The sequence below is a fragment of the Anser brachyrhynchus genome, assembly GCF_964034855.1.
Source record: "Anser brachyrhynchus genome assembly, chromosome: 3".
Taxonomy (NCBI): domain Eukaryota; kingdom Metazoa; phylum Chordata; class Aves; order Anseriformes; family Anatidae; genus Anser; species Anser brachyrhynchus.
In genome coordinates this window covers 121949806-121977732 of record NC_137696.1, presented here as the reverse complement: position 1 = coordinate 121977732, position 27927 = coordinate 121949806, and the positions used below count along the sequence as shown (strand labels likewise).

At 43.2% G+C, this 27927-nt stretch overlaps 1 protein-coding gene across 3 annotated transcripts; it reads right to left on the bottom strand.

Moving 5' to 3' along the window:
- Positions 1–650: 650 nt before the first annotated feature.
- Positions 651–27011, bottom strand: TFAP2B (transcription factor AP-2 beta). Of its 3 annotated transcripts, XM_080587810.1 has the most exons (8): positions 25464–25818; positions 23603–23629; positions 21881–22339; positions 16700–16760; positions 8636–8855; positions 6009–6127; positions 3339–3480; positions 651–1357 (listed from the first exon to the last, which is right to left on the bottom strand). In XM_080587810.1, the coding sequence occupies exons 2-8, from the start codon at positions 23627–23629 to the stop codon at positions 1057–1059; spliced, it is 1329 nt and encodes a 442-aa protein (XP_080443936.1). In that variant the 5' UTR covers positions 25464–25818; the 3' UTR covers positions 651–1056. The 3 variants fall into 3 exon arrangements, with proteins under 3 accessions (XP_080443936.1, XP_080443934.1, XP_080443935.1); XM_080587808.1 differs by lacking the exons at positions 23603–23629; positions 25464–25818 and adding an exon at positions 26782–27011; XM_080587809.1 differs by lacking the exon at positions 25464–25818 and having other exon boundaries at positions 23603–24031.
- Between the last annotated feature and the right edge of the window lie 916 nt (positions 27012–27927).

Below are 27927 nucleotides of genomic sequence, written 5' to 3'. Positions count from 1 at the left end.
TATAGACAAGGCATTTTACCCTTGAAGGCAAGTACTAAATTACAAAGTTATGTTTGCATGCATGGATATGTGTGGTGATACACACATATTAAATATATATGTATACATCCAGATATATACATATATATATACAAACATCCACAGTATACACGCACGCCCCTATCAGGTTATGTGTGTGCATACGCATATGCACACACATATGCACACACGCACACATACACACTTGTAAATGTTGGTAATCTAAACAGAGTCTGTCTAGACCAGGAAAAAAATATATAAGGTTCTTAAAAGATAGAATTAGCTAATTTGATTGAACTACCATGACTTGAAGCATCCCATATTATGTCATTAAGTGAAGACACTGCCGTGAACGAAGGCTCATGTCTTCGTGCGGGGTCTGGGGTAGCCTGGGCACTTGCCTGCCCTCCTTTCCTAGTCTAGACAGAGACAAGAGGTGAGATGAGATGGGAAAGGTGGGGAACAAGGCGATGGGGTTGCTCAGAAAGGAACGCTCTGGAAGATCATTTTATCTGGGGTGGTGACAGGACATCATTCAAAAAAAAAAAAAAAAAAGAATAAATGAAAATAATAGTAAGTCAGACCGTGCAGCTCAAGAAATCAAAGCACTGACACCAAAAATGTTTCTCCAATTTCTTCCAATAAGTTATTCATTTCTTTCTTTTATTATTATTATTAATTATTATTATATTCCCCCCTCCCCTCCCCAAATCATTATTATTTAAAAAATGTGAAAGAACAGAAGTGGGAAAAAAAATCCTGGTGGTTGTCTTCACATGATCCTGGCAAGAGACTCTGAACCACTGGTCTTGCGCCATTGTGCTCCTCTGATCTTAAATTATTGTCTTTCTTTTATTATTATTATTTTTTTAATTATTATTATTTTGTCCTACCTAATAGAATTCTTCCAAAGCCCAATCCAATATTTTTAAAGCTAAAATTAAGACGGTTTTGTTTTAAAAGATTATCTCTCTCTCTCTCTTTTTTCTCCTTTTATTTAACTTTTTATTCTTTTCCTTTCTTTATTTTTTTTTCCTCTCATTTTCTGTGTTTCTCTTCCTTGTCTCCAGTTTTACTACCTGGTCCTTCGCCAGATGTGTGCCTGTTAGCAGTGTTGTTGTTCAAGAACATCTTGTCCATGCCTTTGAGAGCTTCAGTCAGGTAGTTTTGAAGGGCCGTGAGGGCAGCGCAGATAGCAGGGGCCCCAAAGCCGTGAGTGATGAGGCTGAAGTGAGTCAAGCAGCTCTGAATGCCTGGTTCCAAAATAGGGGTGGGCCGGCTGTTCCCAATAGGTGTCCTGTCTTGGGCCAAGAGATCTGTAAATTCTTTACAAAGTTGCCTGCATGGAAGAGAGAAAGGCAAAGAATGAGAGGAAAAGAGAGAAAGAGGAAAACGATGGTTAGACTCATCCCACACTTGACACTGTTCTCTGAGAAAACCAAGTTTGAGGAAAGGAGCAAGTTCAAGCCCAAGCTCATCCCAGACCACGGGATGGAATATGTTTGCCACCTTCCTTTAGAATTTCCATAGAATCTGTGATTCTATGCTTCTTTTCCCCTAGTAGTGTTTTGGGGGTCATCCATGGTGAGCCAACAGTCCCCTGCCTAGGATGATGCTCTACAGGAAAGAGGTTTCTACAGTTGCAGAACAGGAGGTCTGGAGATAAGAATCTCTCCTGAAACCACAAGGATGCCTCTGGAGCACTGTGAAAACCCAACCCTGTTTGGTGCCTCCAGAAATAACCAGGCTGAATAGGAGATGTTCCATGGATTGCCAGACACCCATCCAGACCCCGGCCCAGAGCAACTCCCATCAGCGCTGTTCCTGGAGAAAAGTACAGCCATGGGTTGATGAGTGGCACGGGGACAAGAAGGGGGCTAAAGTGAGCTTCCTTTGAGACTGCTTGAGCTGGGCAGCCTTGTTGAGAAAGTTCAACCTGCCTTAGCAATGCTAACACTTCCTCTTTTATTCTGGAGTGACGCACCCCAATCAAAGCATCAGAGTTCAAATCTGGCTCTTGTTTGTTTTTCCACACCTTTAAAAATCTTTTTTTTTTTTTAAATGATTTCCCCCACTTTCTTTCACATTGCTCTAGTCCAGAAGACCTTCAAGTCAACAGGTGCCGGGACAATGTAAGAAACCTGGGGGCTGGGGGATTCCCAAAGGAATAGTTTCTTTGAATAGATGCCTACTCAGGGACTGAAGAAAAAAAGGTCTGGAATAAAAAATAAAAGAAAAAAAAATAAAAGAAAGGGAAAAATAAAAAATAAAAAATAAAAAATAAAAAAAAAGCATTCGTCTCTCATCCTCTGAAATTCTATGAAATTCCCGGTGGGTTAAAGGTTTCAGAGGGTGGGGAAAGATAAAGGTCTACCTCTATGTGTATTATCCATTAAGAAAGTGCAAGAGAGGAAACTTTGAATTTGGAGAACAAACAGTAATGAGTCCAACATTTTACATCTTCAAAGAGCAAGGCTGGGTCTGCGAGCAATTAAAGTTCTGGGACATTAATATCTTCTGACCCTGCGGAAAAGGGCAATCAAATTCCAATCACGTCTAAAAAACATCTGGACAAATTTGAGCAAATGATTTTTCAACCCTCCATATATTTCTTTAAATTACACTGTCATTGGAGGCAAGCCACTTCCCAGAGCATGAAATAAATGAGAGCTCTTTGGGTTTGTTTTTTTTTCTCTCCTTTTTTCTTTTCCTTTCTTTCTCCCAGAGAGACAGAAACGTGCAGAGGCACACAGCACCCACTGCCACAGACCCGAGCAAGCTCTGAATCACCCAGTTATGGGCCCAGGAGGTGCAGCTGGGTGTAAACCATCCCATACAGCAAAGCCACCAAGAAAATCCCAAGGGAGAGAAATGGGTTGGGGGGACAAAAGCGAGGGTGATTAGCAGTACATGGTGACTTTTTTAATTAAACCGTATAGATAAGACGGTAGCGGTATGGATAATATGGTAACAGACAGACAGGTGTGCATGAGCAGCAGGAGGGACAGACATGTAGAAGTAAAATAAATTTTTAGTCCTCTTTTTATAACCATTTTTGGAAATGGTGCGTGGTAGCTAGGTGTCAGTCACCCACATCATCTCTAAGGTCAACGCGTTTCCCACTGCAGAGGGACGCACAGACAATAGGATCTACCCTGCCCACAGGGCAATATGAACATCCCTTCCTCCCCCCCGGGGCCGCTGTCTTTTGGGGACTGGAAGCTCCATCTGCCTTTAAAACGAGCTCAGACACAGGGTTTTAGGAAACGGGGGAGGGTTTCCAGGGGAGGGCAGAAGAGGGTGGTCAACTTTGCACTCACTTTGTAGCAAGCAGCATGTTTTTCCTGGAGTGGAGGTCGCTGGGGTCCGTGTGCTGTCTGTTCAGGTATTCAGAAACAGCCTTGGCTGGGAACTCCGTTTCGCAGATGTACCCAAAATCCCGGGCTAAATGAACGGCCTCACCTGGACGGAATGAGAGGGGCATTAACATTCCCGGCCCCACGCTGGGCTGGGTCCGACCTGCCAAAGCATCGTGCAGCAGTTTGCTGCTGCCCACTGCTCCCTCTGGGAGACAGCAGCTCTTTTGGCTTTAACAAACCCAATAATAACCCTTGCACTTTAGGGACAGGCTCCAGATATCTCTTTTCCCTCCTCAAGCCCTCTTTTGGGGGAAGAAGGAAGTTTATGGGACAGATTTACAGCTGATGAGATTTGTCTTTGCTCCAACATAGTTATGACGGCATATGCACATGCAGCTCATATTGTGCAGAATTGTGGGGAAGTACACACACCCACACACACACACACACACTCACTTTCAAGTGAACTGGGCCAAAAAAACAGCAAGAGGAAGCTAGCCAAGTCCCAAAAAACAGCAAGACCCAAATTTCCCCTAGAGCAGAGAAACCATTCCTGTTTCAATATACCAGAAGAAACACTGTCCAAAATTTTACAGATGTGGATGTGTTCATATTAATGTCATTTTGGCATAGGACGTGATAAACACACTTATGCACACAGAGCACTTACATCATTATCACAATTATTGCCATATCAGAAAAATGATGGAGATAAGTGATAATTTCCATCGGAGGAAATGCAGCCTGCTATCTTAATCGACCTTCGTGCAACAGGAACTCCTCTCTGCCCAATGGAAAGACAGCAACTGATGGCAACCTTTTCTGTGAAAAATAATTATTCTAACTCTAATTGTAATTGTCACTTCCCCTGCCTGCCTGGTTTCAGATTTCTTGCCTCCAGAGGTTCGTGTCATCAAACTCCTACTGATGTACTTTATGCCACAAGAAGAAAACTGCAGCTGAAGTAAGGGGGGAAAGAAGAGGGGAAAAACATAAATAAAATAATAATAATAAAAACCTCAGACTCTAGAGGGATTCCATCAGATTATAGCTCAACCCCTCCAGAATAAAGCATTAAGCCCTTTAAAGCATGGCCTGAGGGAGCAGGGGGAAGATTTCCAACATGCCAAACAGATATGTCTAACAACTCCAGGACCGCGTTATTTTCAACAATCCGAATTTTCAACGATCCGGATTTGCTTTCCGACGTCAACCCCGCTTTCCAAGGCTTCTCGGTAATCAGCGACACCCTTAATGGAATCGGGGGCATCCTGCTCCCTGCAGTGGGATGACTGCAATGCCCGAGGCTCGCTGGTGGCCGAGCACAGCCTTCACCTCCAGCAGGTGCTGCCCCTTCCACAGGGAGGGAGCTCTCGGGTTGTAAGGACATCAGGGAAAGCAGAGTGAGGTCTGCCTTCCTATGCACTTGACACGTTTTTTCATGTCTCACAGCTTTGGGGATGCTCGGGTTTTGCTGAGAGTGGGATGCTGAGCCTCATTCACGCCTGTGGATAGCAACCCCGGCGTCATAGGGGCAGTTCGCCGCACTCGGGACGCTGCTCGTCCCCTATAGTGAGACCCCCGACCCTATATCCGAACCCTGCTCTGTGCTTTGCACACTCAGCAGAAGCCATACGAAGTACCAGGAGGAGCTCGTTGCTATCAGCCCCCGCCTGGTTGCGAGCCTGCCTTCAGCTCTGCATGCGGTAAGGGCTTATCGCTGCCATAACTCAATCAAAAGAGTTGAAAAGTTAATATCTAGCGCAAATGTTTATGCATGCTTATATGCAGAAGAGATAAGTGGATTATTTATACGCCTCTCGGTGTGTATGTATAATGTAGATACATATAATTCATAATTGCATCCATACTATTCTGGTTATGTTTTTTGGAGAAGGTCCAACTTCTCTCAGCATAAACACACACGTATCCTAAACATATTAGTGGCTCTAAAAATGGCTCTTCGCTACAGCAACAATAAATCAAAGAAAACACGCCGAACACCAAAATGACATCAGTTGACTTGAAACGAGGTGAAGCTTCAGTCGTGTCGTGTCCGTCCCCCGTCCCCCCCCCCGCCCCCCCCTTCCCTCTCTCCTGTCTTTGTTCTGCTCCAACCACCTCAAGGTAAACTGCGCTCTGCGACTCTTCAATTGCTGATGTCTTTCCCCAAATTTCTTTCTTTCTTTCTTTTTTTTTTTTTTTCCTCAATAGGCGTCCTGTAGTGGGCATCTGCCATAAATGAGCTCGGGAGGGGCGAATTAGCAAGAGGATGGAGCAGACGTGGAGCTGGAGAGCACATCCTAGTAATTAATAGCAATGATGAATGGGACTGCCCTGCACAAGCATACACACACATTTTACACATATATATACACACACAAACATAAATGCACACACTTACAGATGCACACACCCTCATTCTTGCCACCAAGACCAATCAATGACCCTCAGGCCAGTAATCACATTTTTGGGGACAGGGATCCTTAACCAGCGTTAGCGCTCCCCCGCCCTGCATTTCACCTTTGCAACTCTTTCCAACCTGATCCCGAAAGTTTTTTTGGTTCGCAAAATGTCAGACACGAGCTGAGAGCAGGCAGGGGTGTGAAGGGAGCTGCGACCCTCGCTTACCTTCCACCAGGGAGGTGAGTAAAGTGACATTTGCAGCCTTACGCCTGCCGGCTGGTAAATTCAAACCGATTTTTTCTAGCCTTTCTCGCAAAGATCTCCCCCCGTTTTTCGATTTGGCTCTAGAATTACAAAGAAATTAACATCGTGATTAACCCCGCAGTGTTCCTGGAAGAAACGTTTAGTCTGTGCAGTCAGTGGAGCCTGGGAGAGTTTTCACTCGGTGTTAAGCACTTTGGGTGTGTTGGCTTCTGCTCCGGTTTGCTGAGATCTGCTTTATCTCTCCCAGGCCGGGAGTGGGGATGAGCCCACTTTTCTCCCCGTTTTTTTTTCAGGGAAATCAAATAACGCCAGATAACAATAATTACTGTGTAAGGTTTTGATCTAGAGAGCAAATGGGTTCCTACTGTATGACACTACCTTGTATTAGGATGGAGTGTGGAGATGGACGGAAAGATAGAGGAGAATTAAATCCTTATTTATTCCAGGAAAGAACAATAACAGAAAGAAGAATGAGAACAGAATAAAATAAAATAAAAATAATAAAAAAAAAGGCTCGGAGGGAGAATGCGTGTGACTGTGGATGAATAGAGTAGGAGGAAAATACTTATGAAACTTCAGGAACCATTTCGTGCATGTGTGAGTGTGTGCGGAAAGGCAGCGCTCACCTGAAAGCAGTGTGTTATATAGAGGGATTGGGCTGTCTGAAGATGTGAATATTTGTCGGAGGTTACTGATAAGGACACTAAAAGGACGAGTGAGCTATAGGTGGCAAATACGGAGTTATTGTTCAAACACCTATAGATAACGTAAACCTCCGGGGATGAAATCTAGCCACCTATGAAATCAGGGCTTTGACACTGAGATCGGGGTCCATCTCAAGTGTTTCTTACTTCTTACTTGCTGAAGAATTAGCAGTGACATTTACGGAAAGGAAGCCAGAAACGACAGAGAAGCCAGACTGGCTTCTTACTATTTGATATCAAAGTAAACAGGGAGAGACGGCAGAATTGCAAGGGAACAGCTTCCTATATTTCATCTGCTCTGAACCAAAAGCTTGTCTAAAATTCAGATTCAAGATAGGAACTGAAGTCAGCAGCAGCCAATGATTATGTCTTGGGCCACCTCCAGAAATCCACTGAAGCTCAATAATGATGTTTCTTTACCTTGATAATTATATTTTCTACAGTATATCTCTCAGATGTCCTCCCTGCTCCATTTGCGGCTGGACAGGAGGAGCAGGCAGGTTAGCGTCTGTAAGGAAAACTCTGCCTCTCTCGCTGGCAAGGATCACGGCTGAACATTGATTACAGACATTCATGTGGAACGGCAGCTATTTTAGGACCTCCTAATTCTCACGTGTATTTTAGGGCGGCTGCGTGTAGCAGGACATATTCCCCCTCTCCAGACACAGAGCGGGAGCTAATGATGTCATCACAGAATTGTTTGCAGGAAAAAAACATAAACACCTTCATTTTAAAGCACCTGAGAGTCAAAGTTGCCTAATAGCTACTACAGGAGTTGGGAAGATTTGTTCTTTCTCTAACACTAGCAACTTTTAAACATATTCTGATTTTTTTTCTTGGTTAATTTATATGCATATGTTACTGATTGAAGTCACCCGTTATTTTCGTCTGCCATATACCTCCTGTTATCTTTTCTCCACCTGCCATTGACTTGAGAGTACCTTACACCACCCCATGACCTCTTCCCTGCTCTGACTGTTAGTTCACCTTTCTCCCAGACAGATCATACTGACAATTCACAGCCCTCTTAGGAAGATAAAGGCCCTTCTCTCTCCCTGATAGTTCAGCTGGTGACTTCAGAGCTCAAGTTCTTGTTACTGATGAACAGTCCTGAAGTGATGGAGAGGCATCCAGACCCATAGGTCTTTCTCTGCTGCTTGCTTAACGAGTACCAAGAATATGAACTGTTTGGAGGCCTTCAGCAAAATCCCCCAGGACATTAGCGGGTGGTTTGCACAAATGCTGAGCAGCACAGGCCTTGGGACCGACTCTGAGAGACTCCACTACCAACCTTCTCTAGAAGAAGCACTAAGTTACTGACTTTCCAAGCTATCTGCTGATGGCTTTTCTTGAGTCAGGTACTCACCTACCTTACAGATTGCCTCTTAATCTCCTACTGCTTTCAGTAATGTCACGTGTGACACCATTTAATTACCGTATCGTTATTACCATATAGAGAATGCCACACAGATTTATCTTGGAAATCAGCTTATCACTGAAATATATCAGGCTCATCCTGCAACATCTAATTTCCCCATGCCCAGTGAGGCATTTTATCTTGTGCATTTGCTGAAAGAAAAGTAAGGACAAGGAGGAAATATAGAAAGCATGTGCATGTACAACAGTGAAAACCTATCTTGCCTCACTTCTTTTTGGAAGCTCTGATAACATCTATACATGGCCCAAACTTTCTGTAGCCTCCATACGTTCATCTCAGTGTCTGAATACAACATATTTTCACCTCACTCTCAACGTAGCACACATATGCTGCGACAATAAGACCAATATACATTTGCAATCATCTTTACCATTGATCAAACATTTCTGGTGCATGCAAGGATGCCCGCACACGGGCTTGTTCACAAACTCATTCCAGCCTCTTACCTTCTAAGAACTCCTCCTAGGAGGGATGCGTTCAGACACTCGGGAGGAGAAAGGCGTCTTTGAACTTCTCCCACTGTTACTTTATATTTTGAAGTTGAACTAAGCAAAGACAAGCGGCCAGGTACAGAGCAAAACACCTCTCCGGTATTGACTGAAATTCCACCCAGGAAGCCATCTTTATTCATCATCAAAGAAGTAACAGATTTTGGAGGAACCGGAACTGGAGAAAGAAAAAGGAGGGAGGGGAGAAACCATCAAGCCACGAAGGAGTGCGGGATAAGCACAGTCTCTCTGCCGTGCTCAGTAGAGTAAAATTAAAGAGAACTTTTAAGCTCTGGCACCTACAGCAGCCTAAATGGTGCTGCACCCCCAATTTTTATGAGTATAAAAATTCATAGTAGATGGAGAGAAGGGTGGTACAGCACAGCCTCTGTGCAGGGTTTAATCATAGGGAAATAAAATACACATCGTAAGTGTTGGGCAACTTTGAGGCCTGGTGTGTACACCCCCCCTCCCGCTCCCGCCCCCCCCCCCCCCCCCCCCCCCCGCCCAATGTCTTTGTACAACAGACAGCACCGGGCACTTTGCGGGAATAAAAAATAAAATAAATATTTTTTTAAAAGGAAAATTTGCTTCTTTTCCTAATGCTTCCCATTAGTGTTAAGCTGAGCCGGGAATAAATCCGCTACACTAAGGGAATTGCTGTCTTAAATAAGTATCAAGGCTGGAGGATACAGCAACCAGAAAACAGCTCTGTTATTGCTTTGTGTTTTTATTAAGTCTGGTTTATGAAATAAAATGAGCCTTTTCCTTCAGAAAAAATGAACAGCAGAAAAAAAATCTGGTCTAACCGTGGCGTTCACCAACTTAATCATATTGTGTTGTCCTTAAAGTAATGGGAAGTCTCCAGTCCCTAAATAGAGCTGATCTATTTACTGTAACACATATTTAAAGGAAGTTATGAAAAAAAAAATCAAAACAAAAGGGCGAACCAAAACGAAATAAAAACTATTTTATTCTGTTCACCATCAAAGTATTCCTTTCCTCTGATAAACTAAAAGGTTGTTTTAAGAGTAACCGAGGGGATTATAACGAACAAATTCCTGTAATGGCAACCAGACACACTCAGAAATAAACAAGGAAAAAAAAAAGGCTAAAACAAAACCGAGAGCAATTCCCCTGTGCCATGAATTTTGTTTACAAATGAACTTAAATGGCTCTCTCATAATTGTGTGTAACTGTTATGATTTACAGCAGGTGCTCTAATCAATCAACCAATCACTTTAATTTATAGGGAGCCTCGCTGCATTTTCCCAGTTGTTTCATTTCTGCAAGTAATTGATAACAAACCGTACTTAAGGTATGTTTTATGCAGGAGTTAATAAGAGCTGACAGCTGCTACTGCTGCTTCCTCTCGGAATCGCGGCAACACGCGTTTTCCTTCTCGAAAGTGTGCTCTGCACTTGTGGGTTTGCTGCTGGTGGTGTCGTGGCCGAGCAGCGGGCATGTTCCGGAGGAGCAGCCTAATTGATTACACACCCTCGCAGAGCAGATAGTGCCTCGCTTTCTCCCATTTCCCACTCAATCAATTGCAAAACCAATTCGGCAAATAATAGGGGTCTATTCTGCACATATGCCAGCTATTTAGGTAGTTATAATATATGTCAGTTAAGTCATAAAAACCCTGTTTATTTGCAACATATCTGGAGAATCAACCCATTAGGGTTGAGGGGATATTTAAGTCGTCTGGAGCTGCTAAACAATAAGATCGGGTATCCTAATATATTACCAAGTGCTAACTACTGGGCAATTGCCAATTTTATAACCTCAGTGTATGGAATAGACACAACCGTGTTTCACTGTTTTTATTACAGATCATTTCCTACCGCCAGACCAGACCCCCACAATAAAAGCTCTATAACAGCTAAAAACCAAAAGGCATGTCGATTTTAGATATACATATTGCTTCATATGCCTTGTATATAGTCTCCAGTATAAACAAATTATTTTGAGTGGCTTTACTTCAGGGAATCGGAAAGTGAAATGGATTCCTATTTCTCTATTATTTTTAGTTAGGCACATTATGCAGCTCATAAAGGCGGTTTCAAATAGTTTGAGATCGGCACAGAAACAGTTATAAAAGAGTTAGAGGCCCGCTCCTGCTTTCATTGCTATTAATAGGATTTCTGCCATTGATTCTATAGGAAGAGACTCCTCCGGGGTATCAGATGTAGTGCTGGCAGATGTAGTGCTGTAGCGTCTCTCTCTCCTCCCCTCATCACGTATAGATATATCACTTATTTCCTACACCATGTTCTGGAGCGTCATGCGAGAGCAACACCAAGAAAAAAGTAAAAATGAGTTAGATTAAAGGAGTGCCACACCAGAGAGATTTTCAACACCGGATTTTTTTTTTTCCCCCTTCGGACAAACACACGGGCTCAGTGGTTCGAGCACACCTCTGCTGTGGCTATGTTTAGTGGCCAGTTTATCAGGTCACTGTCCAGTGAACTGAGAAATTAAACAAGAGGCAGCAATTCCACGAACATCTGATCTTAGTCTAAACTCACTAAAGAGAGGGGTACCCGGGCAAGGCTTAAACAGACCTCACTCCACTCGCTGTGGCCTTTCAGAGCACTTATTACATTAGTTAACCTTTGAAATATGGATTTTCACGTGCTCGGTATTTTTTTTTTCCATGCAAATTGCTTTTGGTAAGCAGGCTGGCTGCCTTCCCTACTATGCTGAGCGCTCCTCAGCTATTGTTCCTAGCAGTGCCTCCCCGAAAAGAACCGCATGAACATACCGAGCAGTTGGGAGTCTTAATAACTCTCAACCCGTTTTAGAGGCTTACCAGGCGGTGTAAGCATATCTATTGCGATTTCATAGCTTCAGAGAGATGTATTCTATCTACACTCTATATCTTCTGTAAATTACCTAATGCTGCCTAAAAAAAAGTGTTTGCCATGGAATGAATTATCTCTATCTATATCATATCTATATGTTTATCATGGCTATAGCTTTTCAGATATAGCCCAGGCATTACCAGAGATAATATAAAGTGGAGGTTTTAGTGGGTGAACAGCTACACACGTCCGTGCGCGCAGCTGCATGTGTCAAATCCCTGTGTGCATGCAGCCCGGTGTAAACCGAAATGGACAGTATATTTTTAGTCGATGCCAGCTTTCCCGGCTGCTTAGGAATTGCTGATATGGCATGGAAGAACACACGCCTATATATATATATATACATATATATATATGTATACAGTGTCTCCACCACCTCTGCTTTAACTTTATTCCCAATGATTTAGTTCTAGTTGCCCCCAGAATAAACTATTAGATTTTCTTTCACTTCCAAACGCTTTTGGATCGTGACCATGACCACTCTCACCCAATTTCCCATTCCCAAATCTCACCCTTCTTTCTCTCTTCCTTGTTTCAGTTTCTCTCCCTTCCCTCCCTTCTTTCTCTTTCTCCCTCCCTTTCTTTCTCTTTCTCTTCTTGTGGTTACTTGTAGCCTCTTTGTCATTTCCCCCCCTTCCATTTCTCTTCAGCTTATCAATAAACCGGGAGAGCAACAGTAGCCGCTTGATTTGTTAGTAATTATAAGCATACTGTTCCTGCAAACGGGATCTCTAGATGAGTGAGATCGCTTTAAAACGACAGCAGGAAATGGTGAGGAAATGGAGCATGGCGAAACTCAGCGTGAAGCTTTCAGTTCTTTACATGTTTACAATTTTCTGTGCATACATTAAGTCTTGAGTTTTTTTTTTTTTTCTGGTGGTGGTGGCTCTCTGCTGGGTTGCTCTTCACAAACGCGTGAAAACGCTCACAAATGCACACTCACAAGTGTGTAAACGGCATTAAAAGGGCATTCAGCATCTCTAAAAATAAACAAATAAATAGAATTTTGTCCTGAAAGCAGCTGAAAAAAAAAAAAAAAAAAAAAAGAAGCTCTAAGCTATGGGTACCGTCTCAATAACCGTGGCAAATAACAGGATAGTCGATCCGTCAAGCAATCAATCGCGAGAAATATTTCTTATTAAACGTCACGGACAAAGTTATTACTAAAGAGTTATCAGGCCGCATTCAAACCTTTTTATCTACCTATTGGGTGTGAAGGAAGCAAAAAGTTCTTTGACCATCACAGTATCAAGGCTTTGTTGTTATTGGTCTGGCTTTGTAGCCAAACCTAGCAAATCCAGGGACAATGCCTTACCCATTGCCACTAAAGACCCTATTCTTGTTTTAGTCTTAATGTGCAAATACAGAAAGTGTGTATTCCTGTTCCCTTCCCTCCTGTCCCTCTCGTCTCCTCCTCTTCCCCTCGCCCCCCTCCTCTGCCCCTTTTCCCAGAAAACCAAGAGTACGTTTCAAAGTGAAATGTATTCCCTCGAAATTGTTTTGCATTAAATTATAGGGGTTCATAAGGCTCAATGGGTAGTCCAGGAAAAGGCACAAAGAGAGTGGCAGCGAAGCAAAATCTCTGAAGTAACGTTTGATTCCCAGATCTATCACCTGAAAAGCTGTGTCCGGAGTGGTTTCCAGTTAATCATTTATTGCTGGATACCTCAAGAAGGGGGTGAGGAGGAAGCTTATGCTCTACGACTAAGAAGTACTTTATTTTTCTTTTAAGACGTCTCCTTTCATATGTTTCTTTAAAACAATATCAATAATAGAGAATGTCTGCAAGGAGACAATGGAAAAGGTGTTAGGTTAAAGTGGTCTTTCGTGCTAAATCAGGTGGAAGTGTTCGGACAATCTTCAGAAATAGACGAAAGTAAATAAATACATCATGATAATTTTAAGGTCACTGACTGTGCCCCAGAGTCACAAAAAATTAACTTTGGTCTCGGGCCACGCAAGGTTTTGAAAGACGACGACTTATTTCACCATAGACTGTGCCAAGCAAGTCTCAGATGGGCAGTTGACAAGGGGACCCTGTCTTTTATTCCTGACACACCGAAAACCTTCCCCTCACTGCAGCAGAAATGGAGGGAAAGGCCTCAAAACGTGTAGCCGGTAAGTTCTTATAGCTGAGTTAAATCTGGTATTAATGCTCTTGACGATTATTATCATCTTGATGATTTATCTGGCTCCCTCTCACTTCCACCACCCAAATCTTAATGGAACTAGGAGTTAACGATGATTTTTTAATGTCTTGTTGGATTTTTAGACTGTTAATGTACCGCATCCTTCTCATTATTAGTTTATTGATTGTTCATTGACCAGCCCCCTTCAAATCGTATTAACCACCCTCTGCCAGTTTAGATTAGGAGAGTTTAAAAAGCACCTTTCATTATTTCACCGCCACCACCACCACCACAGTAGAGTTCAGGCTTGGTAGCTTAATGCTCGCTCTAATGGGGCAGCTAAGAGATGAGGGGCCACGGTCCCTGCCTATTGCATTAATAGCTCAAAGGGGGCTAATACAGAAAATTAGCCTTAAACGAGCTCTGGAGATCTCCAAATGAAAGAGCCATTTATCACGCTGGCTACCTTCACTCCACTCGTTTGCTCTCTCTACTGGGAACAACTCATTTCCTCTTAACTAAATTACTTCAGAAATGTCAAGTAAGCTCAGATAGCAAACATAACAAGAGACTGTGTATATGTAATCTATTGTTTGGGATCGATACGTGAGATAAATCAATAGCTGTGTATGAATCCCTATATAATTTCCTTAATATTTTTGGCAATCCCTTTGCATAGACAGATAGATAATTCCATCTGCAGGCCTCAAAGACCATAAAGAATCAGGCATTTACAGTCTGGATGATTTAATTAAGTTTATACTTCAAGTCTACATCATATTCTTTTCACTACAGTTTAATTAAAGCATTTTAGGCACTAAACCAGGTTTTGGTGAAACAGACCCCCTTCAATCCTCATCTAGTAAATATACATCCTGAGGAGTGCTCCACAGCACAAAAATAAACCATTTTCTGTGTGTCATCTGCCTGCAATAACGACCTACAGAGTTTAAATAACTTATTCTTACTTCAAAGCACATCCTCACAGCTGCGAAGTGCGAGGAACAAAGCGAAATTCACGCTGAACCCTCTCTGTGTCCTTCTTTTCGCCCTGAATAAATGTCGTCTGCCACAAACGTTCCCTGCCACTTATTGCCCACTTCTCCTCCTCCGCGCCCAGGGAACTCACTATGCAAAGGGAAACTGAGCCCTCAATTTTCCCTTCTGCTGGAAAGTTTCTTAGAGCTCGGCATTGCCTCTAAGGCAGCAAACGCTGCTCTGGTGACTTTAAAACAGCTGCAGACGAATCTCGGTGGTTTTAGCAATCAGATTTCCAAAGTGCATACGTAACTTGGATAAAATTCAGAGTGTCTCACCCTAATAGCTGCAAATACACCCACGCAGGGCCACCTATATGGGACCGTGCAGCAGCTGCTCGAACTGGGGCCCATGCTCTGCCCATGCTTCTCAGCACATCTCCATCTATACGTAACCCATATCCTTAATAACATTCGGATTTTAAGCTATTCAGTGGCTAACTCCACCACTCAGCACGCTCATTTCATGCTTGTGCTGTCCTCGGAGGAGGGGGAGCCCCAACCAGAGAGGGGAAAACCCTCTCCGGGCTGGGTGCTCACGCAGAAGGGGGTTTTGCGGGTACTGGGCTGTGGAACGAAAGTAGGAGCATGGCTCGGCGTTAAAAAGAAGCCTCCCGACCACAAATCAAGCACCAATTAATCAAATACGCCTAAGAGGAAACATCGTGTGTGAGGTAGCAAGCGGGGTGGGGAGGGAGAAGAGGAGGGGGGAGGAGAGAGAGGGGGAAAAAAGGGGGAAAATGCAACCATGAGCCGTCAGGTTACCGATCATGAGCACCAAACCTACTCCTCCCACGCAAAAGAAATATTTTATTATTTTTTTAAGGTAAGTAATTTTCTGTCTTTCTCAAAAACACCTTCCACTTTTCAACTGGTGTTCATAAATGATGCTGCCAAATGATCTTCAGGTTCTCATCTGTCCTCCCTCAAATAACTACAACTCGATTGTGTGAAAGACAGGGACTGTACATGAGGATTGAAATAAAAAACAATAAATACACGGAAGGACCTCATGCTGTCTTGAACACATTTTAAATAAACACTTTCACTATTATTTTGCTTTACATTCTAGAAGATCATCTGCACTAAAGTATTTGTAGCTTTTCTGCGCGTTTGACAAATAATAAGGTCCTGGAGATAAGTGCTGTTGATAGTAAGCATAAGGGACAGCATTTCTAAGCCTCATCTCTGGTACTTAAAATTGAATCTAGAAATAGAAACTCCTTAGATAATTAAAGATAGCTTTCCCTACATTTGCAGTGTGTGATCTGTTTAATGTCTATCAGCATAACACAACACTAATCGCCAAGCATCTTCGAGTGACTGTCAGAGAAATGTAAAAAAATTAAGCAGCTGCAATACGCCCAAAATGAGTTATTGTAATTACATTTAATTAGTTTAATTAGTTAATTATTTTGCTTACAGCTGTACAAGAGACTGCAAACATTTGTTAATATCACATTCCCTTTAACAGTATGGGGTGATTCTGCAGTTACACTAAATCATGTGTGCATATGTAGAAAGATTTAAAAAATAGGCAGGAGGAAGGGGGGGGCTTTTGGAGGAAGGGGGGAAGGAAGTCAGGGCTGCCTTTCCACAGGCATTTCTTTCTCTCCCCTTCACGTGTGATTCGCCTGGGAGGTGCATTAAACCCAAAAGGGATTCAACCCCCTTCCCCCACCCCGTTACATCCAAGCGATCCCCAACGAGGTCTTTCGGGGGGAGGGGGAAACAAACTGCATTGGAGCAGGGGGTGCCCCATTTGAGAGCGTTAGTGTAATTAATCCGATTGGAGGAAAGGAGGGAAAAATCAACTTTCCTTTCACACGTCGTTCCTTTTCCCTTCACTCTATCTACAGATCCAATCAGCTATTCATCTTGCTGCCATGTATGCCTGCTTTCCGGATAAATTAATTGCCCCAAAGTAAAAATATATCATGGAGATATTGCTACACAGTAAAAGTTTGTCTAGCTTGTTGGAATAATCCATACCTTTTTTAATGACAGACTGGTCCAATAAGTTCATACCGCTGTTATTGGCATCTTCAACTGACTGTGGATATAAAAACATCACTATTCAAATTGACTGGATATTAAAGAATCGCGTACATAAATCATGTCATTCCAAACTGGAGTTTCTGTTATTTCCATTTATATTAATTCACTAGGGGAGGGGGGATTTTTATTATTATTATTGTTATTATTATTCCCCCAAATCGACAAGGAAATTAAATTCTTACAAATTATATAGTCTTCTAATAAAAAAAGAGGTGAGAAGCATATGGGGTGCAATACTGGTTTTGTTATCTTATAAAACATGGATATCACATAGACTTCTTTGCATTCGATAAAGCTTTATATTCCTTCCTTTGAAAATCTGGCAATTTGGTAGCATCTGCAAGATCTATTGCATGACATAAATGAACACGATTAAGGACAACTTAAATTCTCCCTCCCCTTTCCTCCCCTCTCCCCCTCCGTTTATTTTTTTGTTTTGTTTTGTTTGTTTGTTTAACCCTGCTACATCTTAATAATTCAAGGGCCATTTACTTTTTATATATAATAGTTTACATTATGGACTTTTAATTAAAGCCTGAGCAATTCGGAGAGCAGCGCAACGCCCATGTCGTATAGGGTGCAAGCAGAAAGAGATTTACAGCTCCCGGGGTTGCTTGCATGTCCTAAATTTGTGGGGCGGGAGGAGGGAGCAGAACTATACATTATCAAAAGTATAAACTATTACATTGATTGCCTAGAAATAGTCTCCCGCTCTCCCTTTCAAGGACTTTTCTATGATTATTACTATTTTCAGTCCCTTTCCGGGCACACCTGTTATTATGGCATTAACTTCTCTAGCAGGGAAGAGAACAAAGACGGGCAGAAGAGGACAGAGCAAATGTTGGGTTTCATTTCTCAACACGAAGGTGCGATATACGAAAACAAACAAACACAAATTACCGCTCAATCTGCGGTCGGTACAGTAAAATTATCTCCCAAAAAGCAGTGTCGTAAGAACGATTCATTGCAGAATTGCGCCAGGTTCCGTTTTAGGATAAATTCTGGGTTCCATGTGAATGAAGGACTGTGTGTTTCTTGGTTTTATTAATATATATACATTCTATTTGTTGTTTGGCTTTTTTTTTTTCAGGTTATTTCATATTTGGGAGTTCTCACGTTTTTCCCTGATAAGGAAAACCTCTTTACAGCAAAACAATGATTTTCTTCTCTATTATTATTTTAACTTTATCTTTGCTACTCCGAGAGGCTGAGCTTATCCGGATCCAACGTTTATCTCCGTCTCTTTCTCTGCTCGGCAGGCATTCAAGATGGAATATGATTTAGGAGAAAATTACATCTCCCCAAAAGGTGACGGAGATCTTTGCTCTCTTTTTTCCCTGCATATACACCCAAACGCGCACACACACAGAGATTCCTTATGCTGTGTGCTTGTGCATGTCTGTGTGTCTCTCTCATAATCAATAGGCTACATACCTAAAGGGCACAAAATAAAATTACAAAGTCTTCCCTCCTTTCCCTGAGCAGCTACCAAAGAGGGAGGATGAGCAAATCCTGCAGCCTACTGGAGTCCATCGTGTTGCAACTCGATGGCACAGAACTGGAGGTAAATACGAAGCGCCATCTTTCCTTTTCATTTTTTTTCCCTTATCTCACCTTATCTCTGGAGTATATGGTTGTGCACACGCTTTATGTGTGTGCGTGCACTCCGCTCACTCCATCAGCAACGTGGGTTAGTTGTTGTAGTTAATGAGAAGACTCCTGTCTGATTTTCTATCTAATTACGCCCTCCTGCTGGGTTTTTGTACAGGATATTCGCTCAGCATGCTGGCAGTTAATAGTCACAGAGAGGATCGTAAAGATTTAATTAGGACTGCATGCGGAAACGTGGAAAAACAACTCAGACTTTTAATTACTAGACTTCTTTAGTTAAAAGTGATACCAGGGGTTACTTTATAAGAGACTTGGGTGTTTTGGTGCAACTTAACTTTCCGTGTCTCCTGCTAGCACACAGGCGAGGGGCCGGCCGTGAGCAGGCGGAGGAGGAGTGGAGGTGTGTGTGCAGGGAGGGGAAAGGTGATGAGTTTCCAAATACACTCACAAAATCTAGAGAGGAAGATTGCCCTCCCTCCGCTCCGCCAATAATCTGATAGCACCGAGCTTCCTCTATACCATAAATATATGTGCATATACGTATACACCTTATTCAACACCTAGGGAAATATCTGAGAGGAGAACCTGGGCAGTGATTTTTTTTTTCTTTTAAAGACTTTGGGTTTTCCCCTGTATATATTTTTGTCGTATCCCTTTCCAGTAGAACCCTACTTTTGTCCAGATTGTGGAAAAAAAAAAATCTGGGTTTGCAATGATGTTTTTCAGTGTCCCTATTAGATAATGCAAATTTGTTTTCAATAAGTAGGTCTTGGCTTCCCTGTTCCCTGTGTGACGGCCGTAAATCGCAGATTGAAAATTCCTTTCCAAAGGGGCAGCAATAGCAATACAATACGTCCTGTTTACAATAACAGAGCGCTATCGTGTTACAGTCACTTAATTCTATCCCCGGACAATGGCTTACACATGGCCTGGATTTGGTGTTTATATAATAACCACTGTTTCTTTCTGTCACGCACTCTCTTTCTCTCTCTTTCTCCCTTGACAGCCCAACCTATTCTCAGGGCATCTATTTAATCGGAGATGACTACGCTAAAGCAAAGATACACTTCTTTATCTAACTGTCTGCCTAGATACCGGTTCAACTTTTTGAACCACTTAGAAAAAAACAAAAAACAACAACAAAAAAAAAAAAAAACCACGATTTGGGACCCTTCCTGAAAATTCTCTTTCGTGTTTGTGGATGGTAAGTATATGTCGCTGAAATGGGAATCCTTATGGTCTGAGCCGAATCCTTACAACTCGGGTAAATCCATTCCAAAATTCACGGTGGAAAATTGCCCAACTTCATCTGTCACTAATGGAGGGACAAGAATAGAAAATGCTGAACGAGAGGAGAGAGGACTGGGCTGTTTTCCCTCCTGCCTGTGCTAACTTGCAGTTGGATACTTCTCCCTTCACGTGTTTCTCCTTGGGATACCCTCTCTCTCTTCCCCTCCTCCCTCAGTCTGCGACCAAACTTTTGCAAATAAGGGGCCTGTTTGCTTCCCCGCGGTCTCAGCACCCCAGACAAGAACCACAGACCTGCTGGTCCACAGCTTCCTCTGCCCATCCGCATCCCTAACCCCATTCCCACCCCGCCGGAGCAGGTCGCGGGTGGCCGCGCTGCGGCAGCGCCCAGCACAGAGCTGCGCTCCGAGCCGCCGGGGGGAAAGCACGGGGGGGCTGCTGGAAAAGGGGAGAACTGCTTTATATGAGGTGATCAGAGGTTTAGGGGCTTGCCTTCTCTTCTCTTCTTTCTTTCTTTCTTTCTTTCTTTCTTTCTTTCTTTCTTTCTTTCTTTCTTTCTTTCTTTCTTTCTCTCTCTCTCTCTCTCTCTCTCTTTCTTTTTCCTATTTCTTTTTCTTCTTTCTTTCTCTCTCTCTCTTCATCATTGCCTTCTTCTTCCTTTTCTCCCCTTCTTCATTTCTGTTCTTTCTCTCTCCCTCCTCTCTCCTTCCTTTTCTTCCCTCCCTTACCTTACCCTTCTCTTTTCCCTTCTTTCTCCCTTTTTCCCTCTCCCTCCTTTTCTCTTTCCCTTTCCCTCTCCCTTCCCTCCCTCTCCTCTCTCTCTCACAAGAGCACTAGAGCCAACAATTACCGGCTTTTCTTTGGGACGGCGTAAGTATCAAAGCACAAATGCTAGCTAACGTCTCTTGCAGAGAGATAGAGGCAGAGAGCGCCCATTTCTGCATTCACAGAGGTAAACCTCGCCTTGACCTGCAAGGGAGTTTGAGCCAGGAATGCGGGACGAGAGCTGCGCCCTCCGCCCGTGGGGCTCGGGGTCTTCCCCCAGATCTGCCCGACCAGCTTGGGAACCCGCAGTAAAAAGGGACCAAAGGGGCACGGAGCTCAGAGGCAGCAGGAAATCCAGGCGGAAAACCTCCCTCTTCCTAAAGCACTCGTCCCTGTCCTGATCCCTAGCAAAGCTCCGTGATTTTCCCGTGAAGCTCAAGACAAATCTTGAGACGATGCAATACAGCCCCCCTGCTCCTCTGCCACTGATTCCCATGATGTTCAGCAGGATCCTTTTCCACACCTATTTTTTTTTCCTTCTCAGCTTCCTCTTTCCATAACTTTGAAGTCTATGTCTCATCCAGTCACCCGTATGTTTGTTTATTCCAAGTTTGAATATATATATACTCATGATATGTATCATATATAAATTTAGGAGGGGGGGGGGAAGGAATGGAGGAGAAACCCCAAATCCCCACTTCTAAAGCTGGATGCAGGACCTGGCCCCCGGAGGCTCCAGCCTCCATCTCGGGGCCCCTGCTGGTTGGCCATGCCCTGCTCCAGCAAGGTGCAAACCGCCCCAGCACCGAAGCTGTTAAGGGCCTTTCTGTTTTTAGGAAATAACACGTGATGATGAGTTTCGCGTGGGATGGGGGAAGGCTGGGAAACACTGTGTTTTGAGCCCGGTGAAACTCCTTTGTTTTCCATAGCAGCGAATAAAACAATTTAAAATCAGTACTACCCTAACAGCTGTCCTTAAAAGGGGGAGCAGGCTCCTTCCTGATGGCCAGTTGCTGCTTTTGGTTTGGGTTTTGTTTATATTTTCCCTCCCTCACGGATGAAAAAAAAATGTAGTAATTTGACAGTTTTATCAAAATCCCTGGAGTTCAGGAAATTAGTTTGGGGGGTGGAGGGGTAGAGCTGAGATTGCATGGGAAACAGCTGGGATTTGAAAAACCAGGCTTAAACTCTGCCAGCTTTTGAAACACGTGGAATATTTAGAGCAGCATGTCTGCCTTCCCCACGCACTCTGCTGGTTTTCCATGTAGAGGAGGGTTTATAAAGCAGAGCCTGTATGTGACAGCGATGGAAAAAAAAATAAATAAAAAAGGAGAAAGAGGGGCAATACCACAATTATAATTCCAGTGCTTCCAAAGGATGGTAACCCACACCAAAACTGCTGCAAACCCTCACTGATCGTTTCTAGCCTGGGCAGAGCTCCAGGCTGGAAGGCGTCTGCATTGCCCAGGAGAAAGAAGCGCGGTGCCTTACCTGGACCTCCTCCATCCCTGGGTGTCCGATGCCATGCAGAGAAAGGCTGTCCCCCATGCCGGAGTCAAGGCCATGGTGAGCTGAGTGCAGAAGGACATCTGGCCTCCGTACTGAGTGGTAGTCCCGCCTGGGGTCCAGTCCCGAGAGCTGGGGCAGGGCGGCCCGAGGCTGTGGCAGCAGTGACCCGGTTTCTGATCCCACCTCTTGCCTCTGCCTCTGTCCCCAGGGGTGCTGCTGGGGTTGATGCAAGGGGTTTAGGGAGTAGGGGTCATTGACATGGGAGTAAGGGTCCTGGCTTTGGTGGTAAGGAAGAGGCTGGTAGGGGGGTGGGAAATAAGGCGGCTGGAAATCCGAGGACGGGGTGTGAGACAGCGGAGGAGCGCTGGAGTAGGGTCCCTGGGAGACGGATCCCAGCTGGGACAGCCTGGAACTGTGGCTGGGCACTCCATCATGCCGGTCCTACAAGCGGAATTGAAGAATAACAACAACAAAAAAAAAGAGGACTTTTTTTTTTTTTCCCCTAATATAAATAAAATGAACACAAACCCAGCAGCAAGTCACCCACCCCAAAATAATAATAAAAAAAAAAGTGAACAATTGTGAACCAGTGTTCAGTTGTGTCCCCCTCCCCCACCGCAGATGAGAAATGTCCCAGCACTTCGTCCCCAGACCGTGCCTATTCCCAACAACTATCGGGAAGGGCGAAGGGCTGGGGGGGGGGGGGGGGGGGCGAGAAATGCTAAATGTCATAATTAAAAATGTAGGACTGGTGCTCCATATACGTATATGATGTGTGAGTTGAGTCTAGTAACACGATTCTCCTTCCATCAGCCACCAAAATAAACCCAAAGGTTTAAAAATAAAAAAGAAAAAGAAACCCCCAAAAGCATCTCTCCGAACAACCCACCCCTTGTCCTGCCTAAAGTTCCCAACCGTCTGTTTATTCCCTGTGCTGCAACTCAAAATCACCAACCCATCTTCACGTGGAAAAGACCAAAAGGAAAGTTGTACTTCTCGGAGGAGTCCGAGTAAAGAAGTTGTCCGATAAAGGACTTGAAATAATAATAATAATAATAATAATAATAATAATAATAATAATAATGAAAAATCTCGGGGGCTCTTTGTATGAAGAGTCCAACCCCCCCCAAAAAAATAAAAAAAATAAAACCAAATAAAAATGAAACATCGGTATTGAACAAATCCAGCCGCTATGATTTCTGCAGCAACTTGCAGTGTCTTTTGTCTCCTTTTCCGATATAATATTCCGGAGAAAGGGGTGGGGGGTGGGGGGTAATTGTAATGAAAAGTCTTTGGGGTGTGGGGGGGCTTGGGGGGGTGGGGGGGAAGTGTGTGGAGGCTTCAGAGAAAAGGTGGGAGAGGAGTTTTGTCCAACTCCATCGTTCTGAAGCTGCGAGGCTAAAGTAAACAAGAAAAATATCTATTCCGTAAAGTGTAGCTCAAACCCCCACAAGCAATGGCACACATGGTTAAAAAAAAAAAAAAGTTTTTTTTTTCTTCCCTGCTCTCCCCCCCAAACTCCCCTAGCTCAAATCGAGAACACACAATGCAAAAAGGGAGAAGCAGCTGCAAGCCTCCTCCAATTATTGTGCTAAATTACCAAGCCAAAGGCGTTTAAAAAGAGAGAGAGAGGGAGAGAGAGAGACAACAGATCGAGAGAGAGAGAGAACATGCAATTCTAGTACAACATGGATCCAAACTCACCATGGCGGAATAGGTGTGGACTAACATCTGGAAATAAAAAAAGTCTTGTAATAGCTAAAAATAAAATAGTGGTGATAATACTAATAATTGTAGGGAAAAATATCAAGGAGATCTGCAAAGGGACGTGTTGGACACAGGAGAACAGCTTGAGATATTTCGGAGTCTATCCATCAAAAAAAAAAAAAAAAAAAAAAAAAGAAGACCAATGCCCCCAAAACCGAGCCTGGAAACCTCTATCTACATATATGATTTACCCCTCCCTCTCTGTTTTTTTCTTTTTTTTTTTGTTTCCTTTTTTTTCCTTTTTTTTTTTTTCCCCTTTGAGCTCTCAAATACAATCCTCTTCAACCCAAGGCTAGGCTCAGACTGCTCCGCTACCCCTTCCTCCCTTTCCTTCTCTACACCGCCTCATAATAATTGATATTCATGACTATTAATATTACACGACTACTTTAAAGGGAGAATGCAGGACCAAATGGAGCGTGAAGCTGGCAGCCAGCTCGAGAGCTCCCCTACTATTGTAAATGACGTTCATTCAGTGGAGAATTACTAGATGTAATCAGACGAGGGGGGCTGGCAGAGGCAGAGTTTGGGGAGAGGGAGAGGGGGGAAAAAGTTTAGCAAGGAAGAGGCATAACTTCAATTAACTCGAGCGGAGGAAGACGCGGAAAGTAGACACTGCTGAGCTGGAGCAAGGAAGTGAGATGAAGCAATGCTAGAGGCGAAGAAGAAGAAAAAACATATTTCCTATTTTTTTCTTTTACATTTAATTATACATTCCTAATACGATGAATTGATTGCCTTTGGTGTTTTTGTTCTTGTAAGTTTTTTTTTTCTTTTTGAGGGAAAAAGAGGCTTTTTTAATCCTTTCCTTTCTTTTTTAGGAAAAAGAAGAAGAAATGTACAGCGACTATAATATGCCTATTTAGAGCGGAGATTAAGCCATTCTGGTGCATGTTACTGATCGTATTTGTTCGCAATAGCCAAATAAATGCTGAATCTGGGTTAAATTGGGTTCCATTTAGTTCTGAATCCTGTTCTTCCCACCCGATATGAACATATATATATATGTACATATATACCCCGATTTTCACCCAAATGTAAAATGTATGCAGTGAATTTTAAAGGATAGTAAATTTATAGTTTCGAGGCAAAGCCAGGGGCGATATAAAACCTTTTTGATGTTGCAGGAACCCGTTCAACTGGACTGTCTGCCATTTCTGTTAAAGTTCAACTTACGTTCCTTCCTAAATAGACTCACACTTCCCAGAGTAGCCCCCCCCTCCCCACACACACACGCACACACACACACAGACACACACGCACACACTTTTGTTTTAAGAACAGATCTAGTTTAAGTGCCTAAGACGCCCCTGCCATCGTGCTGTTAATTATAAATCGTAAAGGAAAAGGGGAAAAAAAAAACATTGTTTTTTTTTTTTTTAAGAGAAACCTAGAAGGCTTCATCTCCTTTCCAAACAAGCAAAAGCAAATTATTACTATTATTTTTTTTTCTCAAGGCTGCACGTTACAGCAGGACCCGGAGCGCTCTGCCAAGTTGGGGTGCATCCCTCCTGCAGCCCAAGCCCACCCAAGCTCTCCCCAACTTCGCCTTTCTCCCACGTCAATGCAGAAACACGCGTGGCTGCAAAACGCCCAGCGGCCGGAGCAGGCTTAAAAATCCCTTCCAAAAACACCGAGGGGGGGGAAATCCCCGACATTCCCCGACCTCGCAGGACAGGGAGGAGATGTTTTGTCGCCTGCTGCTGCGGGCACAGACAATGGCCGGGCTGTGCCCGGGGACGGGGAGGGAGAAGCAGCGAGGGCTCAGCGGGCTGGGGATCGCCGAGGGGATGCTCACAAACGCCGGGCTGTGCCTCCGCAGCTCAGGCTGGGTTTTGCCAGTTGATAATTAGCCTGACGGTAGCTTTTGAGAGCGGAGACATTTCTCCCGAGCGGTCTGCGGCTCCCCTCCCGGCTCCCCTCCATCCCATCCTTTAGCCGGCTGCGAAAAACCCTCCCTCAGCTTTTTTTTTTTTTTTTTTTTCTGTTTTTGGTGTGTGTGTGTGCTGTTGTTGCTCGGGACTTTTCCGCTGTAAGTGCGGCCCCGACAGCGCTTCCCGGGGGCAGCCGGCGGGTGCGCTCCGAGGCGCCCCAGCTCCGGATCTGGCCCTTCTAAAAATCCCCCCGCCCAGCCACAGCCGCGAGAATCCCCTTCCCTCAACTCCCCTCAATAATAATAACAATAATAAATATTCAAAAATAATGCACAAAGCGGCAAAGCAGGCGCCTTTCCTTCCACATCTTTTCTTTTTCGGAGCAAAGCCAGCACGCTGCTAAACTTACACCAAATGCATTCGCGGAGCCGTTTGGGGAAAGATCCCGGTCCAGAAACGGTGCAAAATTAAGAAACGTTTTCGCGGTGTTTGTGTTGTGATTTTTTCCTCCCTCAGTCTGCTTTTTGACCTCGAAAATGCCGAGGAGGTCCGAAAAAAGCAGACAACTTTTCGTGCCCGCGGACGATACGGAGCTGCCTCCGACTGCACCGGTTCGGGTTCGTGCACACACGTCCGTGCAAGAATGTGTGTGCCGCTTCACTAGTGCGGCTGTATGTATGCATGCACACCTTAGCTGTTGGTGCACACGTAGAAAAAGTCGTTAAAATGTATCCGAGTGTGAAAACAAGAAAAAGAAAAAAAAATCCAAATTCAGCGGGATCGGAAAAAAAATAAAAGAAAGAAAAGAAAGAAACGCTTCCCGTCCCCGAATACCAGATTATGTTTCTCTTCTAATTTCATTTTTTTTTCTCGACATTTGTCCGTATTTAATCGAATTATATTTAATTCGAGGTCTAAACAATCAACTCTTGCTTTTAAGTTGCCTCATTCCAACCCCCAGATCATTTCTTTGATGTTTTAAATCGCATCAAACAGCTTTTCCACGAAAGAAAAAAGTTTAGGACTTGGCATGCTGAATACAAATATGCAAATAAATAAGCATTTAAGCATTTACTCTTGGTTTCCTGTCTCTATACTTGTGTGTGTTGGTGTGTGCGTCTCTGTATCTGCGTATATGTAGATGTAGAGCTATATATGTATTGTATAGTATGCCTATATACAGCTAGATGTATATTTAAATATACATATACTCTCTTACTCATATGCATATTATATACTCACCTCATAGATATCTTCATACTTGACATTTTCAACCAGTTTCCAGAGCATGATGGCAGCCTGTTCTCTAGGAGGTGAGTGCATTCATGTGAAGAGCAGATGTCTGGATTCTCAGTACTTCTCTGTCTGTAATGATCCATCTATAATTGGAAATGGGGGACAGACACCAAATCCGACGTTCCTCTTCCATCGCAACTTATATCTGTTGTCTGAAACAATAGGCTGCAGAAGTAAACCTCAATTGGAGAGTAAAAAACATTATCTGTTACATAGTTACACATATCTATAGACATATATGTGACTATATATCTACATGTACACAGATATATAGACTTATACTTCTGTGCAGACATATATAGATATACACATGTATGCAGTTTCACATACACTGCCATACATATACAAGCACATGTACACACATATATCTCCAAACATATAACTTTCCCACGTGGAGACATATATAAACTGATACATTTATATATGTAAATTATATATATTCCTGTGTATGTATAGATATACCCAGGCACATGTATACTACACATTACATATGCACATCTACATACAAACCTGAACAATTTATATAGGACTGCACCTAAAAGCATGTTTGTATATATTTATACATCTGCACTTATATACGTGAATATACAGTGATCAAATAGACATATTATATGGTGCATATATCCCCTATTTTTATAGATGGGTGGACGGACGGACGGACGGACGGATGGATAGATAGATAGATAGATAGATAGATAGATAGATAGATAGATAGAAAGGAGAAATTAATGAACATTTTTGCAATACTATTTATATTAAAATAAAGAATAGGTGGTCTCTGCACTAGGTGATACATCATTTGCAATGAGATATTATGCTTTTCCCCACATGCAATATGCTTTTATTTACATGTCCAGAAATTATCCTCTCATATGCAATAAAACTCCAAACCCCTGACTCCTCAACACATTCAAGCCAATTTAAAATGAAAATATTTAGATCAATGATTTTCTTTTGAAAGCCTTATACTTCGGACTTGGACTGTATACTTTATAACTTGGAAACGTTTTCTCTGGAAAAAAAAAAAAAGAAGAAAAAGATGAAAAAGAGTTCAGCAAGCCCTCCTCTGCACACATTTGAATAGCGATTAGC

What these genes read in the sequence shown, in the direction of transcription:
- TFAP2B (XM_080587808.1), bottom strand. Translation starts at nt 26,862, where the DNA reads ATGCACTCACCTCCTAGAGAACAGGCTGCCATCATGCTCTGGAAACTG. An exon ending in CAGGGATGGAGGAGGTCCAG is followed by an intron (nt 16,761 to 21,880) that starts GTAAGGCACCGC and finishes TTATATCCACAG; the next exon opens with TCAGTTGAAGATGCCAATAA. An exon ending in AACATGCTGCTTGCTACAAA is followed by an intron (nt 1,358 to 3,338) that starts GTGAGTGCAAAG and finishes TCTTCCATGCAG; the next exon opens with GCAACTTTGTAAAGAATTTA.